This window comes from Chamaea fasciata, unplaced genomic scaffold (genome assembly GCF_029207755.1).
Source record: "Chamaea fasciata isolate MVZ Bird 193981 ecotype frontalis unplaced genomic scaffold, bChaFas1.0.hap1 SCAF_28, whole genome shotgun sequence".
In the NCBI taxonomy this organism is placed as follows: domain Eukaryota; kingdom Metazoa; phylum Chordata; class Aves; order Passeriformes; family Sylviidae; genus Chamaea; species Chamaea fasciata.
This window is the reverse complement of record NW_027094113.1, coordinates 1,745,855-1,770,270: the sequence shown is the minus strand read 5'-3', so window position 1 is coordinate 1,770,270 and position 24,416 is coordinate 1,745,855. Positions and strand designations below refer to the sequence as shown.

The 24,416-nt window shown below is 59.8% G+C and overlaps 2 protein-coding genes across 4 annotated transcripts in view; one reads left to right on the top strand and one right to left on the bottom strand.

The window, feature by feature from the left end:
• The window catches only part of LOC136302226 (cilia- and flagella-associated protein 251-like), a 24,205-nt gene extending 4,782 nt beyond the window's left edge, over positions 1–19,423 (top strand). The window contains exons 1-7 of one of the 2 annotated variants that reach the window (XM_066205604.1): positions 13,455–13,498; positions 15,765–15,816; positions 16,764–16,925; positions 17,459–17,611; positions 17,695–17,757; positions 17,895–18,037; positions 18,155–19,423. In XM_066205604.1, the coding sequence (XP_066061701.1) occupies positions 16,829–16,925; positions 17,459–17,611; positions 17,695–17,757; positions 17,895–18,037; positions 18,155–18,835 (1,137 nt within the window). In that variant the 5' untranslated portion in view covers positions 13,455–13,498; positions 15,765–15,816; positions 16,764–16,828 and the 3' untranslated portion in view covers positions 18,836–19,423. Of the gene's footprint in view, positions 1–13,454; positions 13,499–15,764; positions 15,817–16,763; positions 16,926–17,458; positions 17,612–17,694; positions 17,758–17,894; positions 18,038–18,154 lie in introns of those variants that run through there. The other variant, XM_066205605.1, reaches the window with a different exon arrangement.
• AMH (anti-Mullerian hormone) lies at positions 19,188–24,416 on the bottom strand. Of its 2 annotated transcripts, none has more exons than XM_066205602.1 (5): positions 23,774–24,416; positions 22,684–22,850; positions 21,969–22,089; positions 21,619–21,823; positions 19,188–21,457 (listed from the first exon to the last, which is right to left on the bottom strand). In XM_066205602.1, the coding sequence occupies exons 1-5, from the start codon at positions 24,336–24,338 to the stop codon at positions 20,542–20,544; spliced, it is 1,974 nt and encodes a 657-aa protein (XP_066061699.1). In that variant the 5' UTR covers positions 24,339–24,416; the 3' UTR covers positions 19,188–20,541. The 2 variants fall into 2 exon arrangements, with proteins under 2 accessions (XP_066061699.1, XP_066061700.1); XM_066205603.1 differs by having other exon boundaries at positions 21,619–21,820.

Genomic DNA, 24,416 nt, shown 5'->3' with positions numbered 1-24,416 from the left:
CGTTGTATTTTCTTGGTGGTCCTGCCAGCAGCAGTTTGGGATATAAGAAAAGGAAAATCTCTGGGCTACACAGCTGAGAAGCTTCCCTTAGGAGCTGAGGCTGGCTGGGATGACTTTTTAACTCCCTTTTCTTAAATTCTTTTCAAACCATGCCTTCCCTCACCACTGCATTCCCAACTGGATCCCTGGTACTGTGGGACACATCCCAGCTGCACTGCAGGGATGGAGGTGGGAAAGCTCAGGGCAGAAACATTCCCAAGAGCCGACTCTGTGCTGGGCCTGGTTTTGTCCCTAAAAACCAGGGAAAATCACATCTTGAAGGTTGACTGAGCAGTTGCTGCCATAGCCGGGCACTTCAAAGGAGGAAGGCAGAGGCTTGGCTGGAGTGTTGTGAGAGGGATGAAGCTGAAGGAATGGAGCCCCAGGCTGGGTGGATCAAGGATCATTCCTGGTTGTGGAAATATGAGTGGATCCTGCACAGTCACTCCTGGCTCCTGCAACACTTTTTGCACCTGAGGGACTTGGGTTGGGCTTTTTTCCTTGTTTTTTTGCCTTTGTGATTTGTTTTCTTCTGCTTTGAAATGCCTCTTGTGCCCCTGGTGTCTCTGAAACTTGGTGAGAGCCTCTTCCCAAGGAGGTGAAGCATCCCAGGTCCTCAGCTGGCGCTGCCTGTGGGACACTCCGGGGATGTGACAGGAGCCACCTGACTGCCATGGCAATTTCCTTCACTCAAATTCAGCTTTGTTGCAGAATCCTGACTCCAACAGCGACCAAAGGAAGGAGGAATTGCAGAATCATGGAATGTCCTGGGCTGGAGAGACACACCAGGGTCATCCAAGGAGCTGGAGGCATCACCTTGTACAAGGGAGCTGCTACTGACATTCCTCTGTGTTTGTTCACCTTTTTTTCCCAAAAACCCTGAGCTTTGAGCTTTCTCTGCAGTGCTCAGGCCTGGCCAGACCGGCAGGGAGTGGTGGTGAAAGTGTTTTATTTCAAGTTCTTTAAAGCATTTGTGAAACTGCTGCTGAGCTGGAGGAGCTCTGCAGTGACCTCCTCTCCCTCCTGGCCTTTCAATTCCTCACTTCCCTCTTGTCCCTGTTAGTGGAGAGCTGCACTGTTTAGTGGCTGGTGAATTCTTCATCAAAGGCGTCTCCAACAGCAGGTTTCTGTGGCTCTTGGGGTCTCAATTCCCTGTTTTTTTCTGGAATGGTGGTGTGGGGAGCCAGGCTCAGCTGAGCTCTCTCCGGTCTCTTTTCCCAGCACTCTCTCACTGTGGCCTCCCTGCTCCCTTCCCCACAAACCCAGCAGCCTCTCCCTCCTCACTTTTAGAAATTCTTCCACTCAGGAATCAAGAATCATGATCTGAGCTCCTGGGACCAGTTAGTTCCAGGATTGAAACAATCCCACAGCATTTTTTCCATGTGAATAACACCGAGAATCCCTTTCTGGGCACACGTTGCGTCCCACCATGGGCACTGTTACTCTGAGAGGGATGAGCAGGACAGGGAAGCCTCAGCAAAACTGGAGAAAGGTTCCCCTGGCAATGGGTGGGGTGGAACTGTGGAAATCCAGAGTCATTCCGTCAGTTCCACCAGAGGCAGAGCAGTGTCTGTGTCACCAACATCGCAGCCTTGACACTTTTCCATGTGGCATTCCAGCCTGAAGGACACAGGTCATTTAAGCAATAGGGAATTTCATGGCAGTGACCTTCATGCCAAGAGGCAGAACTCAGGGTAGGAGCAAAAAGAGCAGCTGGAGGTTGGATCTAGGCTGGGTCCTCCCATCCTGTGCCCAGGAGTTTATTCCCTGTTTTCACGCTGCACCTCCACCTTTGCCTCGCTTAGTTTGTAAATCCCCCTCCCTTTGCACATCTTTGTATCCCAAATTGGCAGAAGTTCCTCGACTTTCCCACTTCTGCCATTATCTGGCCTGTTTATGTCCCATAAATCAAGTCAGTGATGAGCTTGGCATGGGAACGGGAAGATTTTCACGGCGGGATCAGTTTCTCCCCTTTAATTAAACATTACAGGTTCCTCATGAATCCTCCCCCGAGAAACTTTTATAAAAGCCTTAACAGAGTAATTTATGGGGAATCTGTTTTGATGTGCAGATCTGGGCCCCAGTTCTAACCTTGCACACAATTCCAGAGCTCCTGTAAATCATCTGCCTTTGCTGGATCTGCCCTGGAGCTGGCACTCAGGGGGTAAGGCTGGGCTAGGCAGAAGAGTGACCAGCTTGCTCAGCTTTGGGCTCTCAAGTATGAATTGGAGCTCCAGAGTCTGATTTCACAGATCCTTCCTCCAGGTGGGTTTTAAACCCTTCCCAAAGCATGGAACACTTAGCTCCAGCCACATCCCACAGCAATGAGATCCATGAGTCCCTTACAGGTCTGCAGGCACTGAACTCTCTGGGACAGGGACAGGAGCCCAGGAAGGGCTGGAGCTGTGTCAGGCCTTGGGATGGAGCTCAGGGAAAGGTTCTTCCCCCCGAGGCTGCTGGGGCACTGCCCAGGCTCCCCAGGGAATGGTCCCAGCCCCGAGGCTGCCAGAGCTCCAGGAGCGTTTGGACAACGCTCTCAGGGATGCTCAGGGTGGGATTGTTGGGGTGTCTGTGCAGGGACAGGGTTGGACTCAGTGATCCCTTCCCACTTGGGATATTCCAGGATTCTATGAAGAGACCTTTCCTGGATTTCAACCTGTGGCTTCCCAGTTACATCTGGACCCAAATTTCTGTGCTTTGTGGATTAGAGGGAAACTGCTCCTTCTCCAGAGCTCCCTGGGGTTGTTGTTTGTCTTCCAAGCTGACATTTCCCTCTCTTCAGCCTTTCCTCCTGGGGAAGTTTTGCCACTTGCACCATTTGCTCCCACACTCATCCCTTTTTCTTGCTTTTCTGTCTCTTTCCAAGGTGACCAAGAGCTGCTGGCAGAGATGTGGGGATGCAGGGGATTCCTACAAACACAGGATGATCTTTCCAAGCATCATCCCTGCACCACAGCAATTCCCTAGCACGGCTTTTTAAGCCCCGAGCTGACATTTGCACAGTGACATCCTCTGAGGCCTCTGAGCAGCTTTGGCTCAGCTCAGTTCTGCAGAAAAGTTGTTATGTTTTAAAGAACCAAAGTGGTTTTGGTTATAATTTGTGCTGTGACCTCACCCCTCCTTCTGATAACTGTAGAAACGCCAACCAGCAACAGGTAAACTGGAAGGAAGGATAAACATCCCTGGGAGGGCTGATTTTCCCACAGGAATGGAAGAGGGAGATGCAGGGCCTGTGCCGCATTGGCAGCAAGGCTGTCCCTGCGCCCCCTTGTCCCACCCAGGGACACGGGAATGGGGGACAAAAATGGGAAAGGAAATTCCTCCCGTTCCCTTGGGCACAGCAGTTGTCCCATGTGATGGTGTTTTGAGCAACCCCAGATTTCACCTCCTGTCCCGCTGCTGCCTTGTCCCAGCCAGGGCTAATGGACTATGTCCAGGGATAAATCCCACACTGCTGGGGCAGGGTGGTTCCAGGCGGCTCCCAGCAGGCACGGGGTGCACAAAAGTTTCTTTTTGATAAAACCCCCAAAAGCAAACGCATGGATGAGATCTGTTCTGCAGAGCCAGCCCATGTCCAATCCCACTGTGGGTGTCAGATCCTTCCCAGGCCTTTTCCACATCGAGTTTTTTCGCCTGTTATTCCCACCGCCCTGCCTACTTCATCCTATTTATAGAGCGCCTTTCATTGGAGTATCCAGGCTTTTAACCTTTATTCTTGGAATATTATTCACTTCTTGGACCTGCCACGGAGCAATTACTCACCCAGGCTCCTCCCCAGCCTGAGTTTAAAAGGAATTCCCACGGGGCAACTCAGGGCCTCGAGCTCCCCGTGGCCAAAATCGCGGCTCTTCCTCGTGCCACAGCCTGTCCCGGCGTGTCCCGGGTTCCCAGCCTGGCTCTGCTGCTCATTCACCTGCAGAGAGGCTTTGATGCTTCTCTGGTGAGATCATTCAGCTCCCAGTGCAGGAGCAAAACACTCCCAGTGGGATTCTGGCACAGCTTTCTCCAGGCTTCTTCCTCATTCTCTTCTCATCACCTGCTGGGCCACCACAGTGTCTGTCTGGGAGTGTTCCAACGACCTGTGGATGCGGCAATTGTGGCTCAGTGGTGGCCGTGGTGGTGGGTTGATGGTTGGGCTCGATCTTAAAACTCTTCTCCCATCCTAATGGTTCTGTGGTTCTCTGGTCCTGGTTGCTGTAGGACAGGAGATCCCAGTGGTGAAGACCCCAGCAATCTGCAGGGCAGATCTCAGCAATTTGCGGAGTTTTTGTCCCCCAGCTGGGAATGGCTTCTGTGAGAATGGAAAGGGGGAATTGCCCCTTCCCCCCCAGAATTCCTACAGCACCTTCCTGGCATTGTGGAGGGTGGGAATAACCAGCAGGCTGCTGGACACGAGTGTCCCTCCCTGGCTGAGGTGGTGTGTGGGATCCACCAACACCACAAGGGGCTGGTAGGGATGGAGAGGTCTCGTGTCCCACTTCTCTGCAGGGCAGAGGTGAGTGGAGGGGAGGTGACTTCTCCTCTCCTCACTTTCGCTGTTGAAATCCTTGGATATCTAGAACAGGAAAGCAGCTGCAGCACTGCAGGGACCCGAGGCTGCCCTAGAGACTGTGACCTGCAGGAGCTGGCTCCTCCCTGAGCCTGGCAGATGTGGTGTTTGGATTTGGGGGATGCTCATGCCCGAGACTCCTGCGGCATTTCCTATGGAAAAACCTCCTCATGGATTTCAGTGTCTCATTTCTCATGTCGCAGTTCTTTCAGGCTGTGGTGAATTTTTCAGTGAAATAGTCAAAGAAAACAGGAAAAGGACTCAGCTGGTTTTGGTTTAGCTCCCCCGACCCAGCTGAGGCAGGCTGGGCGCAGGTGGGGAGAGGAGGAGGCAATGGGGGAAGTGTGGGTGGTGGTGCTTTAACACTGGTCTTGGAGCTGTGTTGAAAACTTACTGTCGCTTAATGTCCCTTAAAGAGTTTCACTGGAGCCCAGAGGCACCACTGGACGGCAACTGAGCCAAAGTGAGGCTGGGAGAGGACACAGAGCTCCTGCCAGGGCCCTGCCAAACCCCCTCCAACTGCTCTGCCTCAATTTCCTTCCCAGGATGGAGCCCACAGCTGGATCCAGGTCCTTGCTCCTCTCTTGGGATCTACAAAGTCAAGGAATCTTCACTTGAGGAGTCTCAAGACAAGAGATCACAGGCACCAAAATGGTTTGGGCTGGAAAGGACCTTAAATCCCATCTCATTCCACCTCCTGCCATGTGCAGGGACACCTTCCACTGTCCCAGGCTGCTCCAAGCCCCATCCAGCCTGGCCTGGGACACTTCCACAGCTGCTCTGGGCACCCTGTGCCAGGGCCTCCCCACCCTCACAGCCAACAATTCCTGCCCAATCTCCCATCCAGCCCTGCCCTCTGGCAGTGGGAAGCCACTCCCTGTGTCCTGTCCCTCCATCCCTTGTCCCCAGTCCCTCTCCAGCTCTCCTGGAGCCCCTTCAGGCCCTGCCAGGGGCTCTGAGCTCTCCCTGGAGCCTTCTCTTCTCCAGGTGAGCAGCTCCAGCTCTCCCAGCCTGGCTCCCCAGGGATGTGTGGGTACTCCCAGGGACAGATCCTGGCTAGCAGGGACTCTGAGCACCTTTCTGCCGGGAGAAGCCTGGGCAGCAGCTCCTCACCTGCTTTTCTACCCACTCCTACACGTGTTGCCGTGTTCTAATAATTCCATCATCACTTTCAGGATTGTTACCACCAGAGCCTGCAGGCTCCTGCCTCAGCTCCTGGGCACACTGCCCTTCCTCTGCATGTCTGTGCACCTTCCTGCCCCATCCTGGGGCACATTTCATTCCTTTGTGCCTTTTTGCCAACAAATACCAGACTGGTGTCGTATCTGATCATGGGAACCACTTCAGTCTGTGTTGAACTCTGTGATCCAAGGTGTAATCATAGCCCTGCCCAAAGTACGGCACAGGCAGCTGAAAGCAGAGTGGGAACGAGGGTGTTTGGGCAGGAGGGACAAGAGAAGAGTCAGTCCTCACATCCCCCGTGTGGTGTTGGTGAAAACACAGACTAAAAACCAGAGCAGTGCTCCAGGCTGGATGATTCCTGGAGCTGCCTGGGTGGAGGTGCTTGTCCAAAGGCCTTGGATCACCTTCCCCCAACCAGGTGGGCAGAGCCACCCGAGGTTCATTCCTGAATCCAGTTCTCTGTCAGTCAGTGAAAGATTCCACCAGATTTTGTATTAATCACAAGTTGGTGGATGCAGCCTGGCTTTTGTAGGACATTTGCTTTCTCTTGGTGTTGGCAGGGAGTGAGGAGGAGGAACAGTCCTATAGCTGGGCCTTTTTGATGCCTGGGAGCTCTGTGGTTTCCTTCTAAATCTCCTGTAACCCCATAGAGAGCTGGGGGTGCTCACCTGGAAAGGAGAAGGCTCCAGGGAGAGCTCAGAGCCCCTGGCAGGGCCTGAAGGGGCTCCAGGAGAGCTGGAGAGGGACTGGGAACAAGGGATGGAGGGACAGGACACAGGGAATGGCTTCCAGTGCCGGAGGGCAGGGCTGGATGGGAGATTGGGCAGGAATTGTTGGCTGTGAGGGTGGGGAGGCCCTGGCACAGGGTGCCCAGAGCAGCTGTGGCTGCCCCTGGATCCCTGGCAGTGTCCAAGGCCAGGCTGGACAGAGCTTGGAGCAGCCTGGGACAGTGGAAGGTGTCCCTGCCCATGGCAGGGGTGGCACTGGATGGGCTTTAGGATCTCTCCCAACCCAGACTTCCTGACTCTGGAGCTGCCTTGGATGTATCCAGCACCAATCCAGCATCCAGAACGCGGCGTTTGGGACTGAGCACAGCCCTGGCAGCTGTGGGTGCTGAGGGTGGCCGGTGGCATCAGACACAGCCACCATCCCTCAGAGCCACACAGAGGGGCCCTGCCAAAAGGGCTTTGTGTTTGTGCTCCGGGGTGGAGGAGACATTGGATTCCTTGGCTGCTGCTCCAGCCCAAACCACGCTGGTCCTGGTGTGGTGGAGCTGGGTCCTGGATTCCAGGACCAGGCTGATGACAATCCAGGATCCAGGGTTATGGCAAGGAGGGGTGAATTCTGTCCATCTCTCCCTTCCCTTCCAGTCACAGCCTGACTCTCCTGCAGGTTCGTGGTGCCCTGGGGAGGCTCAAGCTTTATTTTAAACAAAATCTTGTTGTTTGAGCAGGACATATCTTAGGAACAGATGTCCAGCAAGGACATACTGGGAAAGAACTGGAAAACATTAAAGATCCTGAGCTTTGCCATCTCCTCGTTGCACTGGAATTGCCAGCACTGGACAAAGCCTGGTCTGCAGGGTGGGTCAAGGGTGCTGAGCTAAACGAGAGCAAACTGATTCATTAAGAGTGTGGCTTTGGAAAGGGAGTTTCCTGCTCTTTGGAGTCGTTGCTGGTTTGGTTCTTGCTTGTTCCCATTACATAACATATTACATTTGGCATTGCTGTGTGGAAGTAGAAAGAGGAAAAGCTGGAGCACAAGGGGCTTTACTCAAAAACCTCATCCCCAGGTCCCAGCCCTTTCTGTCCCGCTATAACTCAGAGGAGTTTTGGAGAAGTAAAGTTGTCATCAAAGTTTCCAGACCTCAGAGAGATGACAAAGTCCCTCTGTGAGGACCCCAGCATGTGCCTTAGAGGGACAAAGAGCCCCAGAGCACAGTCGTGGTCTTGGCAAGGGGATAAGGAAGGAACCCAAACCCCTCCAGCCTTCCCAGACTGTCCCAAAGGAACTGAGAAATCTGTGGTGTGAGGCAGGGAGGGGGGGGCAGACAGGCCTGGCAGGGTGAAACCTCTGCCCTCGGTTTCTGGAGCCTGCTAAGTTTTAATTTGGGAATTTCTGGTCTGATAACAGAGAGAGAAGTGGGGACCTGGGTGGGAGGCACAAAGGAAACTGGGAAACCCTAGCTGAGGTCTGGGGGTGGGTAGGAAGTTCCTGCTATTTCTGCTGTCCCTGGAGGACTTTGTGGTGGATTTTGTACTTTTATGACCCTTTTAAGACCTGAAGCCTGCCTGGAACGTCTCCTTCCCCCCCATGTCCCACGGCCCAGCAGCTCCTGGCTCAGCTGCCAAGTCTGGGAGCGTCCCCATGGCACAGTCTCTGGACATGGATTCATTCCTTCAGAACTGGCTGCTCAGTCCTGTGGGGCCAACCCGGAGCCCTGGGACAGGTGTTAAATCCACCAGGACCTGCTCTCCAGTGGGTGCCATCATCCCAAAGAGGCTGGTGGCTCTGTGGGAGGAGCTGAGGAGCGGCTCCTTATTCCCACAGGAGGCAGAGCCCTCTCATTCCCAGTGCCCAGGCTTGTTTGCAGGTGCCTGTTTGGAGCACAGGGACGCAGCTTCCCCTCTGGGAATGATTTGGGAAGGGAGGAACAGGTTGGGTTCTGCAGCCTCCAGTGCCAGAACCTCTCGAGGTAAATGCACCAACGCTCCATCCATCAGAAAAGCCAAAAAAAGAGGAGGATTTGTGATCATTGGGATGTTAAATATTCCCAAAGTGTTCCACCTGAAGCTTCACTTGCCCTAAATCTCCCTTTGCCTCAGTTTCCCGTGGCACGGCTGTTCCAGACTGTGTGCCACAGCCCCCAGCCCTCGGTGGGACAAATATCGTGGCCACTTTCCCCATCCCAAATGGCACTTCCAGGGATAATTCCTTTGAAATGCCACCTTCAAGTGGTGTCACATCCTCCTGTTCTCCTGGGAGTGACAAGCAGCTGTAAATCTTTAAAGAGAACAGTGATCAGGCCTGAATGGTGCTGAGCTGTGAGAAAAGGGATCATGGACCAATTACAGAAAGAGACTAAAGCAGGATTTAACAGGACCTGGATCTTGTGTCCCCACTGACCTGAGTGAGCTCCTTCTGCCAGGGAAAAGGGGCAAAACCTCTGAGATTTGTGAATTGGAGTTTTTAGGGCACAGGTGGATTCCAGGGTGGGCAGAGTGGCTTTAATGTGGAGCTGCTCCAGATACCTGAGAGGCTTTCCAGGGGTGATGGGATGAGCCCAGGGAAAGCTCTCCCTCCACTGTCACTGCGGTGTCACAGTCACCCTGGCTGGTGGCTTGGGGGTGTCCCTCACCCCTGTGTGGTCCCAGTGACATCCATAAGTTGCAGGAGATCCTGGAGCCATCCCCAGGGCAGGATCCTGTGCTGTGCTCAGGCTCACACACGGATGTCACCACAGGATGTCCCTCTCTGTTGCCTCTCTGCTCTTCACGGAGCCCTGCCAAGCTCATTTCGTCCAACGGCACATCCACAGCTCCTGGCCGGTGACAAAGGTGTTCCATGTGTGGTCTGTGTCCCTGCCAGCCTGATCTTGTCACCATGGTGGGTGGCCTGAGCTCCAGCCAGTCCTGGGTCTGGAACTGTGTGACTGTAACAGTGACCTGCAGGGATCAGGATCGGGGAGCAGGACCTTGTGTGCTCCTTGTCCTGCTCAGCTGTGCCAAACCTGTCCCCAGCGGGATTCCTCCATCACTGGGAGTGATTGTGAGACAGCCCCGAGCCTGAAGGTGACCAGGACACTGCTCCAAGGATGGAGGGATGGAGGGATGGAGGGATGAGGGATGGAGGGATGGAGGGATGGATGGATCCAGCTCAGGGCTGGGAAGCCAGAGGTGACATGGAAGAGTTTTTCTAAGAGATGTGATCCCCTTTTCCATGCTCAGCTGGAGGAATGTGTACCCAAAATCTTATGGTGGGGTGTCCCCCCTCCCTGGGCCACTTCCCTTTAAACAAAGAGCCATCATTTTTCTGGATTGCATTCCCTCCAGGCTAAAAGGGTAAGAGGAAGAAGATCCTCCAAGATTCCAGACTCCCAGACTCATTTAGGCTGGAAAAGACCTCTGAGACCATTGAGTCCAACCTGTGCCCAATCCCCACCTTGTCACCAGCCCAGAGCACCGAGTGCCACCTCCAGTTCCTTGGTGACTCCACCACCTCCCTGGACAGCTCCTTCTGATGCCTGATCACCCTTTCCATGAAGAAATTCCTCCTGATGTCCAACCTGAACCTCCCCTGGAGCAGTTTGAGGCCGTTTCCTCTTGTCCCATCGATGCTGCGAGTTGTGGGTACCAGCCCAAAGAGCTCCCATCTTCCCTCAGCAGTTCCACACCATCTCAAACCCAGGGGAGGAGACAGAAGAGCCCCTTGGCCGTGTTTTTGAAGTCCCTGTTACAAGGGAAGGGCCTGGATCTGAGCTCTTGGTCAGAACTGCCATCAGAAGCTTTGCAGGCCCATGATCTGCAATCAGCCCTCCTGGGCACGTGGAGCCCGTCCAGGGATCAGCTGTGGGAATCAACTCATGCAGAGGAGGCTCCATCTCCTGCTGCAACACCTGGGGATGTGGAGCCACAGGAACATCCAGCATCCAAACTGCTCCAAGGCCTTCCATTATCCACACCTCTACAAGGAGATCACTCAGCTCAGCAGGTCTGAAATCTCTGTGCTGACAGATGGGATCTGACAGGAGCAGCACAGCTGGCAGAGAGGAGACATCCCTTCCCTTCCCGAAACCTCCCAAGTGCTCCTCAATAACCCCAGTGCTGGGAAAGCTCTGTGGTTCCTGCAGGAATTGTCTCCCAGGTGGATGTTTGGTTCCTCAGGGGAAGGAGGCAGCAGCTGTGCGTCAGCACAGCCATTGCACAACCCCCCAGGCTGGGAAGGGCTGATGGATCCAGCTGAAAGAGGAATTTTGGGTCAATGGAATATTGCTGTCAGCGCTGGGCTGTGGCCAGGTTGCCATGGAGACACCTGTGCCTTTGGGTTTTGGGTCCTGCAGGGAATCAAGGTGCTCTTTCACCCCATTTCCTGGAGAATTTTGGTGTTTCTGTGATCGTCTCTTCCACCAGCCCCGCTCTGAACGCATCCCCAGCCACATCTGAGGGAAGTGTGGAGGGCTGGGAGACACCAAACTCCTCCAACAAGCCCATGCAGCACCTGGGTGAGCCCCACGTGCATCTCCAGCCTGTCTTTGGTGCCAGCAGCAGGGACCTGCCCTGCGCAGCCTCAGACCAGCGGCCCCCGAGGGACAATGCCAGCCTGGGGGTGACACAACTGGAGCTGGGCATTTCCTGCAGAGCTGTGCTGTGCCCAGGGCACTTGCCTTGGCGGACAACATCCAAATCCCCGTCTCTAAAATCAGGCCAAGAGCCCAACCCTGCCCGGGTTGGAGGCTAAAGGCTCCAAAGGCTGCGAAGTGTTTTGGAGTCCCAAGCCTTGGGAACATGGTCAGGCAGGTTCTGATGGAGCCAGGGATGAAATCTGAGGGGGAAACTTGCAGCCAGGCTGGTGAGCAGTGGGAAAGCCACCGGAGCAGCCAGCTCAAGCATCTGCCACCCCTCGTGCCTGTGGCAGGAGGAGACAGAGTCAGGCTCTGGGAGCTCTGGGGAGAGAGGGAATTGCACAGAGAGAAGGAACATTCATCCCCAGAACCAGCCTGTGCCGAAAATACTCAGTGACTAATTTTATGCCTTTCTGATTGCCTTTTAACTGCGAGTTATTAAAAACGGGGAGAAGGGAGATGATGTCCTGGTGGGAGGATAAGTGAGCGTTGCCATGGCAGTGGGGGGATGCTGCAGCACAGCCCGGACCACAATTCATGAGGACAGAGGCTGGTGGACAGCCCGGGAAGCCAGGGAACAGGGGCTGTGTCATCCAGCCGAATCCAGAGTCAGCATTTGGCCTGGACGCTGCTCCACTGCCCTCCCCTGCTCTCCCACCTGGCTCTCTCCTCCCGCTCTCCCAGCCGGATCGGGTTTCCCCCTCCCTGAGCTCACCCCTTCCCAGAGACGCTTTTATCAGGCTCAGGGCGAGGAAGAAGCCGGGATTTGGTGGGGGGTTCAAGAGATTAGGAAAGAATTTGCCTCCAGGAATCTCTTTCCTCCATCTGCCCGGGATAAATTGTGCGATGGAGGTGGAGGCTTTGCAGCTCCACGGGGAACTGCTCCGAGCTGAACGTGTGAAGGCAAAAACGCTGCCGGTCCCTCCCCGCTGCGGGCACGGGGTGTTGAAAGGTCCTGGGAAGGGTGAGGAGAGCTCTCTATCCTGTGGCTCCATGTAAGGATGAAGTGGGAGGGTGTTTTGTCGGAGCTCCGCGAGTGCAGACGGTGCCTGTTCAGCCCCTGGCATCTTTCCTGGAAGGACCAGCTCACCCACGGGAGGCAGGAGCAAGGAACAAACCTGGGGGCAGCACGGGGAACGTGATTAACTGGGAGGAAAAGGGATTTTATTTGGCCTGCTTATGATTTTCGTCTTTCATCGTCTCGCTATAAAGCAAATGCCATGCCAGTGAACAGCCCTGACCCTGCTGGAGTGGGAAAAGTCTCCTGAGAGTGTGCCCAGTGCTCTGGCCGGTGTGGGGGCTGCGTGCAGCCCCTTCCCCTCTCCATCCATCCGGCTCCCACGGCACTCTGTTCATCCCTCGGTGTGCTCATCCCTGTCCCTGCCGGAGAGGGCAAATCCCTGCCCTGGGGAGCAGAGGCTGCTCCTGAGCTCATGTGCTGAGAGCCCCTAAGGCAGGGCCTGGACCCAGCCTCAGCGGCTGTCCTGGGAAGGGCAGGGCCTGCTTTATTCCTCCTTTGGGTCTCACTAAAGAAAAATGTCGAGACTGCAGGTGTGAAATGTTACGGTTTCAGGGATCTGGGGGGGGTTGAGGCTGAAGCCTTTCCATAAAAGCAATGTTCTCAAAGTGGAATGTGGCAGAGTGGTCCCAGTCACTGCTGCACCACATCCCTGGCACAGGAGCTCCTGCCTGAGGCTGATCCTGCCCGTGCTGAGCTGGGGGCTCAGGATAACCCCCACAGGCAGGGCCAGAGCCCGAGGGTCTTCTGCAGCTCCCCAGATGGGATTCTTCATCTCCTCCCTGTATCCTGGGAGTGGGTGGGATGAGACATCCCCTCTCCCACCTGCCCAGGGGGTGCTTGTGGCCGTGACAGGCCTCCTGGGGACAGGAACGGGGACACCAGAGGGCTGGGAGGGCAGTGGACTCCTCCAAACACTGCGAAACGGGATTTTCACTGGGGTTATACAAGCACTGCTGCCCCCAGGGGATTTCTCATCTTCTCTCCTTACCTGTGCCTGGCAGGTTTCTGTGCTCCACCTCTGCCCCCCCATCCATCCATCCATCCATCCATCCATCCATCCATCCATCCATCCCTCCCACAGCTGGCTCAGACCCGCGGGGCTGGGGGCCTCGTCCCCTGCCCGTGCTCTCCGGGAGTGTCACAGAGGGACAAACGCCCTCGCAGGTGTCCCTGAGAGCCGCACCCCGTGCCCGGGGCAGCCCCTGCGCTCGGGGCCGGGGCTCAGCTGCCTTTTGTGGTGCTCGGGCCCCGGTGATTGGGCGCTATTTTGCTCCGGCTCCCTCCGGCAGCTGTTGCTGTTCTTTACCCGGGAGAGCCGGGGCCGCCCGGGGGCTGCAGCCGAGGAGGAGGCGGCGGCCGACCCCAGGTAAGAATTTCTGTGGCTTTTAAGCCCTGATGTGGGGCAGCCCCCGGGCAGCCCCTGGGCACAGCCCGGCTCCCTCTGGCCGCCAGGGACCGGGAGCCACGGGGCTCATCCCCGGGCGAGGGTGACGGGGAGAGCGGGGCAGGAGAGGGGACTATTTTTGGAAGTTTCTTTGATGTGAGTCAGCGGTGAAGGCGACCTCGGGAGACCGTGCAGGAGAAGTCCCGGTAGCAGCAGAGCGGAGCTGATTATTTGTGAAGTGCCGGCGGTTTTGAGCGTTTCCGGACGGATCCGGCGTGCGGGGCGCGAGTCCCGGGATGGGCGGGCAGGAGAGAGGGATGGGAGCGCTCCTGGGCACGGGCAGGGCGAGCCGGCGGCTGCAGCTGGGCTCGGGGCTGCGGGTGACCAGCCCTGCCGTGGGCAAAGTGTCCCTGGCGTCGGTGGCCACCCCTGCCCTGCTTGGCCTGGCAGTGGCTGTGCCCGGATCACCAGCCCAGGAGGGCTGTTCCTGCAGGTGACACGGCCCGTCCCCGCTGGGGACAAGGATCCTGCGTGGGCTGTAGAGCCCTGGGGTGCGTTCGCCTCCTGCCAGGGCACAGAGCCCCATCTCCTGCCCAGAGGGGACCGACCCCATGGATCTGGTCAGCTCTGGGGCCAGGTTTTTGCCTTTGGGGCACATGGCAGAGGACACCTGCCTGCCTCTGGGGCTGGAGGCTGTTTGGGCTTCGCCATCAGGGTGAAGCCCAAGGGGTGGAGATGTGGAAGGAGACTGGCACTCTGTGACAGGGCACTGGGCTCAGCTGAGGACGGGGGAGCCCTGCAGGGCTGTGCTGAGGGCACAGTGTTTGATCTCTCTCAGTTTAGTGAGGGTCCCTCGAGGTGACACGGCCCCTGTGCAGCGTTGGAGAAAGACGTGGGGTGCCCTAAGGCCACCAAAGGGATGTCCAGGTGGGCAGGGAGAGCTCAGAGGTGGCCAAGGAAGGATAGAAGAGGTTCCTTGTCCTCGTCATGAGCCATGGCTACTGGAGAGGTGTGTCAGAGTCTGCAGGACACAGCTCAGCCTGGCAGAGATGGTTCTTTGTGGTGGTGTCACTTCACAGGGTGACCTCGGGCATTGAGGGCACCTGTGTGACAGCAGCTCCATGGGACACACGGATCGTGGCCAGGGAGGAGAGGAACAGAGGCTCGGGCCCTCCTCCACCTTCCTGGTGCTCATCTGTGCCCAAAACCAGGGTGAACGATTGAGAAGCTCAAAAACACAGCAAGCACATGGGGGGAAAACACTCTGAGGAAAAGTTCTCCGCCTCTGTGCTTTCCCTGGGTCTGGGAACCCCCCCAGCCACCACGAGGGTCCTGGAGCAGCTCTGTCCCTTCCCAGCAGAGAAAGGACCAGACTTACATCACTTAAACAAACCGAAGACTCATTTTATTTCCTCTTGAAAGCAAAGAACCTTTCAGACCGTGGCCAAAAGGTTTCCTCTTTTTTATCTGTTCTGCTTCCAATGTTGACTCGTAGGTTTCATCCGGAGAACTGGTGTCTTTTCTCAGTGTTCCACAAGGGGGAAAGAAATTAAACCTGCCTCAAAGGGGGCAAAAATTCTTCCTTCCGGGGAGGATGTGCCACCTGGGGCACTAGACTCAGAGATGCCAAGAGGGCTGAGGCCAGTGGTGCCGGGAGCTTTTGGTGCCTTCCCACCCCCACGGCTCTCCCAGGGCAGAGAAACCCACAGGACCCCGAGGAGCCCCGGGGACCCTCAGTCCGCTCTCCCACCTCCCAGCTGGGGAAAGACCTGAGAGTCCTCCGGGAGCTTTGCAGTCCCCTTGAGCTCCTTTCTGAGGTCTGGTTGCTCCATGGTAGCTGGGGCTTCTCCCGCTGTCCACGCTCTGGCCTTCCAGTGTCCGGCCTTGTGTTTTTGGGGTGTCTGAGCACACCCTGGGCTGTCGGGCCCGCCATGTGCCTTGGCAGGGAGGTCACTGTCCCTTGGGCTGCCACTCCCCTGGGATATGCAGGCTGGTGACATTTGGGGGCTCAGAGTCCCAGACCTTCCCAGAGCTCCTGTTGCACCCCCTCGATGCCTGGGCGGCTTTTTGCCTGACTTGGGGCACCTCTCTCCATCCACGGGTGACTCAGCAACACCAACAGGGGAAACACGGCCAGATGTGCCCTCTCTGCAGGCTGGGGGTGTCACCACACCCCCCCAGCCCCTGGGGAATTCCCACCTCCCGAAATTTGTCACCTAAGGAGCTGTGCTGTGCTTGTCTTCAACAGATGCCAACGCTCCGGTGAGCAGAGACAGCCACGGGAGAGCGGAGGAGCCCATGTGAGTGCTCAGGGTCAGGGTGGGGGTGACAGGGGGGATCCCTGTGCCGGGGCAGGGTGTGACAGGGGGGATCCCTGTGCCAGGGCAGGGTCAGGGGGTGACAGGGATGGATCCCTGTGCCAGGGCAGGGTCAGGGGGTGACAGGGGGGATCCTTCTGCCAGGTCAGGGGGTGACAGGGATGGATCCCTGTGCCAGGGCAGGGTCAGGGGGTGACAGGGATGATTCCCTGTGCCAGGGCAGGGTCAGGGGGTGCCGGGGACAATTCCCTGTGCCAGGGCAGGGGGTGCCGGGGATGGATCCCTGTGCCAGGGCAGGGGGTGACAGGGGGGATCCCTGTGCCAGGGCAGGGGGTGCCGGGGATGGATCCCTGTGCCAGGGCAGGGGGTGCCGGGGATGGATCCCTGTGCCGGGGCAGGGTCAGGGGGCCGAGCTGGGGCTGTCCCGCAGTGACATTCCACCCGGCAGTGTTGCAGCACGTCCGTCCCGGGGCAGCCCAAGGTGCCCCAGCTGTCGCTGTCACTGATCCATGCCGGTGGGCAGCTCTCCCTGGTGCCACCGACCAACACCCCGCCCGGCCACCAAGGCCCCGCTCAGCACCGAGCCCGAGCACAGCGCGGCTCCCTCCGCTCCCGGCACATCGAGCCGGCCCTCAGTGGGTGCTGCAGCCCAATCCGGCCCCGAGGGCTGCTCCGGGGGGATCCCAAGCACAGCTTGGGCACCCTCAGTCTCCAGCCCACCCGTGTGTGCCGGGGCTAACTCGTGGCCAAATCCAGCTTAAACAACGTGAAACACGGCCCTATTTTAAGGCTGTTGAGGTGAACACACGCCCCAGGTGCTGCAGGAGCCGGGTTGGTGCCTCTCGCTGGGGCAGCACCGGCTGAGCCCCGGCGACCCCCAGAGCAGCGTGTCCCTGTCCCCCCGGCCACGCTCTGCGCCCTCCCCGCAGGGAATAGAGGAGGAGAGTCCCCGAGCAGGACCCGGACCAGCCCGAGGCAGAGACAGGAGCCGGACATGCCAGAGCCAGCCCCGCTCGGCGGGGACAGGAAAGCGGCCGAGAAGAAGCGGGTGGAGAAGGTGGGAGCCAAGGGCAGCGCTGCCGGGCCTCCAGGTGCGTGTGTGAGAAAGCCCTTCCTGCCCCAGAATGGCCACCCTGCCCCCGGGGGGCCCCTGAGGCACAATCCCGGGTCCCCGGCCAGCCTGGAGGCACTGTGTGCCCGTGGAGCGGTGACAGGAGGAGCTGTGCTCTCCACGGTCCCCGGGGAAATCAGTGACACGGGGATGGAGACGGGGCTCTTCAGCCGCCTGCCAGACCTTCCTCCTCCTCCTCCTCCTCCTCCTCCTCCTCTCCATCCTGCCCAGATTTGCTGCTGGAGGAGGAGCACGGGCAGAGCTTTTCCCAGCTTGATCCCCAGGATTCTCTAACGCCACCATGGCCCAAACCCCTCGGTCTCAGCCCCCGGGACACTCCTGTCCCCACTCCTGCAGCGCAAACACGTGGCAGGAGCAGCTCCTGTCCCTGTCCCTGTCCCTGCCCTGAGTGGGCTGCGCAGGAGGACGTTAAGAACTCTTCCCACTCCCCCCCTCAGAGCCCTTTGCCTCTTCCCAGTTCCCCGCAGTAACATTTTTCCCCGGGGGCCCCAGTCCCCAGGACCCTCCCCGTGCAGAGCAAGGTGGAGCCGCCCAGCCTGGAGGCCGCGGAGGAGCCGCTGCTCTGGGAAGGGCTCACCCTCAACAAGTGCATCCTGGTGGCCTCCGTGGTCGCCCTGCTCAGCGTCACCTTCCAGCTGCTCCAAGGTGAGGCGGGAGGCGCACGGAGCGGGAAGGGGCGGCCGGACCGTGCTGCCACCGCCTGGCTCCTGTGCCCTCCTCTCTTCCAGCGCCATGCTCCAAGGAGGGACTCGCCCGCGGCCGGCAGGAACCTCCGCCCCCTCCCATTCCCGGTGGGTCCAAGGCTCAGTCCCCTCCCAGATCCAGCTGGGGACAGGGACGCATCGCAGGCTGGGGTGGCCCTGGGAGCCCCTGTCTGGGATATCCCACCCGAACAGGCTGACACTGGCCTGTCCCTCTCCCCTCCCAGAGGTCGTGAGCCCCAAGGTGGAGGAGATCCCGGAGGTGGTGACCGCCCAGCCTGCGCCACCACCAGAGAGCAGCGTGGTGGAGGATGATGGTGATGACGAGGACGGTGACGATGACTATGACAGCGAAGCTGACAGCAACCTGGTAGGGGTCAGGGTGGCATCTCCCGGGGCAGGGAGCAGCTTGTCCCCGGGGGGGGGTGGAGAGGAGTCCCGCTCCCTGGGCTGCATCATCAGCTCCTGGTCCCCTCTGTCCCCACAGGCAGAACCCTGGATCTTCAAGAAGTGGTTTGGCCGCACAACACCAGAGGATGAGGACAAGGATGGGGACATGGATGAAGACAAGGATGAGGACAAGGATGAGGATGAGGACAAGGATGAGGACAAGGATGAAGAACCTGCAGACGTCCCCGAGGTGTCAATGGCTGTGATGGAGGGGAAGAAGAGCCAGGAGAAGCAGGAGAAGAAGGTGGAGAAGGAGAAGGAGGAGGAGGAAGAAGAGGAGGAGAAGGAGGAAGAAAAAGAGGAGAATGAGGAGGAAGAGGAAGAGGAGGAGGAGGAGAAGGAGGAGAAGAAGAAGAAGAAGGAGGAGAAGAAGGAGAAAGCCCGGGAAGGCCGTGCTGGGCATGCAGAGCGGAGCAGCCGGAGGGAGGCACGAGCCAAGGACAGGACCCCGGGGGACAAACCTGGCAGAGCCCCCAGGGCCGCCAGGGAACCCGAGCAGCAGCCCCAGAAGAAGCGGGACCGGGAGAGGAAGGAGAGGAAGGAGAGACGGCGGGAGCGGGATGAGTCCAGGAGGGAGGGGTGGAAGGGCCGTCCCGGCAGGGCCGACGGCGGCCGGGAGAGCCCGAGGCGGGACTGGAAGCAGCAGAAGGGCAGGAAGCCCTGGGAGCCGGCGCCGGGCAGGGACGGCCGGGCCAGGGAGGGCAAGAGGCGCGACTGAGGCCGGGCGGGCGCGGGGCTCGATGACGCTGGGTCCGGGGGGATCCAATCCCACCACTGCCCACACAAGGGACCCCCGGCCCCGCCTGCCCTCCAGAGACACCCCCGGGTGTCCAGCACCCCAGGACCCCCGCGCAGCAGCAGAGCAGCCCAGGAGCCTGGCATGAGCCTCCCCGGGGACTTTGCCCCTGCCCCCGGAACAAAGGCGACCTGAAAGGACTCATGGAAGGAGCTTCTTTGGGCCTCGTTACTTCTCCATCCCCACCCCAAATCCCTCCGCAGTCCATCTCCACTCGTGGTTCCAGGGCAGTGCTGGGATCCCAGTGAACAGAGTTGTGTCCAGACTGTGCAGCTCTTGGGTTAATGGTTTTATTGAATGCAAATCAAGAGAGAAGAATATTCTGGGTTACGGAATCAGGCTGCAGCTGTCCTCAGAGGGACATCAGGGACAGACCCCCCAACCTCACCCCATTGCTGCGGGGTGGCCCAGAAGGTGCTGGTGACAGAGCAGGGCTGGAGCCCTTCAAGCAGGGATCCCTGCGGGCCTCGCCTTCTCCGAGTCGCTTTTAGGAAGGAAACACAAGAGCAATATCACACAGCCAGAGACGTTCACAGCCCCGACCCATGGCAGGTTTCAGTATTTGCTAAATCAACAGTGGTTAAAATAAACTATTTTCATTTTTAATAAGGTATTCGACTGGATGTTTTTAAAAAAAATAGAAAAAAAAGGAAAATGAGAAAAGCCCTTGTCCCTGGTTATGTGTTTTGTCCCTGGTTATGTGTTTTGTCCCTGGTTATGTGTGTGTGTGTTTTCTGTGCCCCCCAAACCCGAGGGGCTCGGGGCTAATCCTGCAGATGGGACTGGTGGGTACCAGCCTCCAGCCGTGCCTCGCCGTGGGGACACTGCAAAACCCAAGGAGGTGTAGCCAGGACAAGCGCAGGAGCTGCTTCCCCAGGGTTTGGCTCCCCGGCTGAGGGCTGGGCTCAGCTGGAAGATGATCTGGGGCAGGCGGCCCGCGCTGACGCCGGCGGGGACGCGGAGCAGGTGCTCTGGCAGCCTTTAGCTCCCGCTCCCATTAATGGTGTGAGCAGCCCGGGAGGTGTAACGGGATCGCTCCCTCCCTCCTCGCCTCGCCCCGGCAGCGGGGTCAGCGCGGGGTGACGCAGATGTGACCTGGCCGGGAGCCCCAAGCCACGGCCAGCGGCTCCTCGCGGCCCCGGCTCACACAGACACGTGTCCCCAGGGCACGGCTGCTCTCCGCGAGGGGATTTGGCCTCTTGCTCTGCTGTCACAGATGGAGCCGTGGGGCCGGGGGGGTCCCGTGATGGGCCGTGGGCTGGGAGGACGCTGCAAGGCTTGGAGGAAGCAGCACCTGCCCTTCCCAGCCACTACAGGAGCAGAGGGTGAGGGATAAGTAAGAATGGTCCTGCCTGGATCTGCCAAGCTTTGCCCACGCCCCACAGCCCTGCCTTGCCCGTGCCCGGCCCAAACTGCCCCGCGGGAGCGGGGACAGCCCCAGCGGAGCACGGAGCAGCCCCAGGGACAGGCGGCGATGAACCCAGAACCAGTGCGACGCTAACGAGCCAAACCATGGGGAAAGGACACACGGGGAGCTCCCGTCTCGGCGAGAAGCACCAGATCCCGAGCCGGGAGGGCAAACCGGGATCGGGGCCGGGGTGCGGCGAGCGGGGAGGCCGGCGGGAGCCTCACCGGCAGCCGCACTCCTCTGCCACCATGTTGGGGAACTTGCGGATCTCCAGGCCGTCCGAGGAGAGGCTGATGATGAGCTGGTCCGAGTAGCGCACGGGCACGCAGCAGGGAGCCCTGCGCAGCGGCGAGCCGCGCTCCTGCATGCCCAGCAGCAGCACCGTGTGCGAGAAGTAGCTGGGGACGCGCGTGGACAGCGGCAGCCGGCAGGGCCCCTCGCAGTTGTTGGCCGCGTACACGGTGGGCATGACGATGAAGTGGCGGTCGCGCAGGTCGATGGTGAGCTCCTGCAGCCGGCAGTGCGCCTGGTGCCGAGCGCTGCGGTTCTGCCGCTGCACCTTCCTGCGCTCCTGCCAGCGCGCCCGCACCGACTGCAGCGCCTTCAGCAGCAGCAGCGTGCGCAGCTTCCGAGAGCCCGGCCCCCGCTCGGCCGCCTCGGCCTGCCCCGGCCCCGCCGGGTAGTAGCAGAAGGTCAGGAGGTGCTGGAACAGCGCCGCGTTGGCTTGGAAAGCCGGGGTGTCCCCGAGCTCCTGGATGACCACCTGCAGTTTGCCCAGCAGCAGCTGCAGCACGGTGCCCTCCGGCTGCCAGTCCCCCAGGTGCTGCTCCAGCACGGCCCCGCTGTCCTGGGGCAGCAGCAGCACCGAGGGCTCCTCCGACTGCACCAGCCGCTCCAGCGCCGCCTCCTCCGACAGGTTGAGCAGCTGGTGAGGGAGGGTCTCCATCACCTCGAAGTCCAGCCAGTGGTGGGCACTGGGCTGGGGGGGCGGCTCGCTGGAGGAGCTCAGGAGCTGCCGGATGAAGCGCGTCAGGATCGTCAGGAACTGGGCGCTGCCGCCGGGCGCTGGGGACGAGGTGTTGGCTTGGCTCGGGGCGGTGGGGGTCGGCAGCTCCTCGGTCCCAGCCTGGGGTGGGCTGCAAGAATACAGGAGAGTCACAGGGGCCCCCGTGTACCCCGGGGGTCCCCACCTGGTCGTGCCCTACGGCCGCCCATGGTCCCACAGCTGGGGATGCCCCTGTCCCACTCCATCTCCCAGCCCCTGTGTTTTCCCGTGCCTGCAGTGATGGCCACGGACCTGAGCTGTGGGTACGGGGCCGTGTCCACCACCCCCTCAGCAGAGAGGTAGGAGGATGGGGCCAAAGCATCCTCTTCGTCCTCTTCCTCCTCCAGCTGCCGTGACTTGGCCAGCAGCAGCAGCACCGGGGTCATCCGGGTGAAACATTTGTCATCGGAGCCGAACAGGAGCTGCTGCACCTCCGTGCGGGGCAGGGCGGCACCTGCTGCGGCAGCGAGAGGGCAGGACGTTGGTCTGGGGTCTCCTGCTTGTCCCCGCCGCCTCTCGTGGACCTGAGAGGACCCCGAACCCCCGAGCGAGGACACGAGGGCGGGGACGATGCTGTCCCCGGGGTGTCCCCCCGTCCCTACCTCCCGCTCCGCCGCGGATGGTCAGGGACGCCGAGAAGCGGAGCCGCTCCTCGCTGCGGGTGACCGAGGCTGCGGCGGCTGCCAGGGCCAGGTACTGCGTGTCCCTGGAGAGGCAGAGCCTCTGCACCGAGGGAGAAAACGCAGAAGCCCCGAGGGGTGGGTGAGACATCTCGGGGGACACACTCACGTGAGCCCCCGCTGCGGCCCCTGCGGGCTCCGGGTCGCCCAGGGAGCAGCCACAGGGAGGGGGGGCACCACTGGGAGCTTCGCCCCCAGCCCCAGAGCTGCTCCGGGGGCCGCGGGGTGCAGCAGACCCAGTGAAGCCCGAGGGGCAGGCGGGGGATCAGGACCGCAGAGCGGGCTGGGTACCCCGGGCAGCCCCTCCGGCCCTGCGGGAGCTGCGGACAGGGTGAGAGCTCCATCTTCAGGCCCGGCGGGAGCGGGAGACGGGGCGGAGGAGCTGGGAGGGGATGGCGAAGGGACTGGGAGGGGTTGGCGAAGGGGCTTGGAGGGGCGACAAAGGGGCTGGGAGGGGATTGTGAATGGACTGGGAGGGGATAGCAAGAGGGACTGGGGGAATGATGAATGAATTGGGAGGCGACAGCAAAGGGACCTGGAGGGGCTGTTGAATGGACTGGGAGCGATGACAGAGGCACGGGGCAGCAGAGCCGGGGCACCGCCTCCCGCCCCCGCTCCCACCAGGGCCCGGACCCACCTGGTCCCGCGCCAGCCCCGGGCCCGTGACCAGCAGCTCCTGCGGGTGCCCGGAGCCCCGGCCCAGGTAAAAGAGCATCACGGCCGCCTGCAGCTCTCCCAGAGCCTTTCCCACCTCCGCCTGGAAAACCAGCTGGAACCGCAGCTTCACCTGCTCTTCCCACTGCACTGGAACGGGGGAGAAGCGGCCGTGAGTCCCCTCCGGCGCCGCGGGGCTCCGCGGGTGAGGAAGGGGCTTCGGCCCGAGCACTGTCCCCATGCAGGGACCAGAGCATCTGGGACAGGAGCAGACAGGGTGAAGGGACACAGCGAGTCCCGTCCCCGGCTCCAGGGAGACGGAGAGCGGGACACACCCTGCACCCAGCGAGCAGGGAGCCGCCTCCCCCCAGATCCCGGGGAAATCTGCTCTCCAGTGGCGGCTCGGGGACGTTGTGGCCACTGCCCGGGGAAGAGCCGCGTCCCCACTGCCCGGCACTGGTGAGTTCAGCTGAAAATCCAAATCCCAGGAGAAGAGGAAGATTTCAGGGCGAAAGGAACCATCATCGACCTCTTGTTACGGATTAAACTGGAGGGTGTTACTCCCTCTCCAGCACCGGGATGGGACAGGGGAGTGTGTTGAGGTTTTCCCATAAGGCTGAAGCTCCTTTCTCCCCAGAGCTGGGATGGGACCCAAACCCATCCACACAAAGTGAGAAACACTCGTGAGAGCAGAGCAGAAGCCACCAAGAATCACAGAATGTCCTGAGCTGGAAGGGACCCTCAAGAATCACCAGAGCCACCCCTGCACAGACATCCCAAGAATCCCACCCTGTGCACCCCTGAGAGTGTTGCCAAAACGCTGCTGGAATGTGGCACCAGAGGCGGGGACAGATGGCAGAGCCGCGCTGCCACCCCCACTGCTAAACCTCCTTAAAAACGTGCCCAGAAACATTTCACTCCATCCCTTCGCTGTTTTTAAAGGGAACCCAACCCCCCAAATTGAATTCTGTGTTTAAATCCCTGACCAGGCCAGCACACAGCATCACCGCCCCGAGCCCTGCATCCTTCCCCTCCCTGTTCCACCTCGGAGCCTGCGGGGCTTTCCCACCAACCTTCCTCCAGGTGCAGGACGAGGAATCTCTCCAGCCCCGGCTCCAACAGGTGCTCGTGGATCCTCTGCAGGGGATGGGGAGCAGCCGCCGCCTCCCCAGCCCGGCACAGCCCGAAGGTCCCCGCGAAGTTCCCGTCCCAGCTCCGGCGCCGTCTCAGCAGTTTGATGAAGCTGCTCTCGTAGTGGCTGAGCACACCCACCACCTCCATGTGCCTCGGGGTGCTCCCACCCTGCTCCATCCTCACCCTGCACACCGGCCCTTCCAGGCCCCCCAGGGGCCAGGGCTGCAGGCTGGAGCGGGACCAGCCCGGGCCCCCCTCCTCAGCCTCTCCCTGCGGGCATTTGGCTCCCGGCTCAGGCTTGGAGAAGAGGCGAGCGGCTGCAGCCCTCCTGGACCGGGGTGTCTCCTGCAAACTTCCATTTCCCACCTTTCTCCCTTCTGCTTCCAGCCCCAGCTCTTCCGGCAGGCTCAGCTCCATCGGGGAATCCCTTCCCTCTTTCCTGGGCAGAGCTGCCGAGGGGAGCAGCAGCACCAGGCACAGCAGGAGCCCCCTGAGAGCGCTCATGGTCCCACCTCAGCTCTTGCCTGGAGCAGCTCAGGCATCCCAAGCTCTCAGCAGGAAGAGGGAGGACGGCGTCTCCCT

Bases quoted from the DNA above. Each gene is read 5' to 3' on its own strand.
- AMH (XM_066205602.1), bottom strand. From the start codon at position 24,338: ATGAGCGCTCTCAGGGGGCTCCTGCTGTGCCTGGTGCTGCTGCTCCCC. The intron at 22,090-22,683 runs GTGGGTCCGGGC...CCCTCGGTGCAG, and splicing joins CGGGGCTGGCGCGGGACCAG to AGGCTCTGCCTCTCCAGGGA. The intron at 21,824-21,968 runs GTAGGGACGGGG...TCGCTGCCGCAG, and splicing joins CATCCGCGGCGGAGCGGGAG to CAGGTGCCGCCCTGCCCCGC.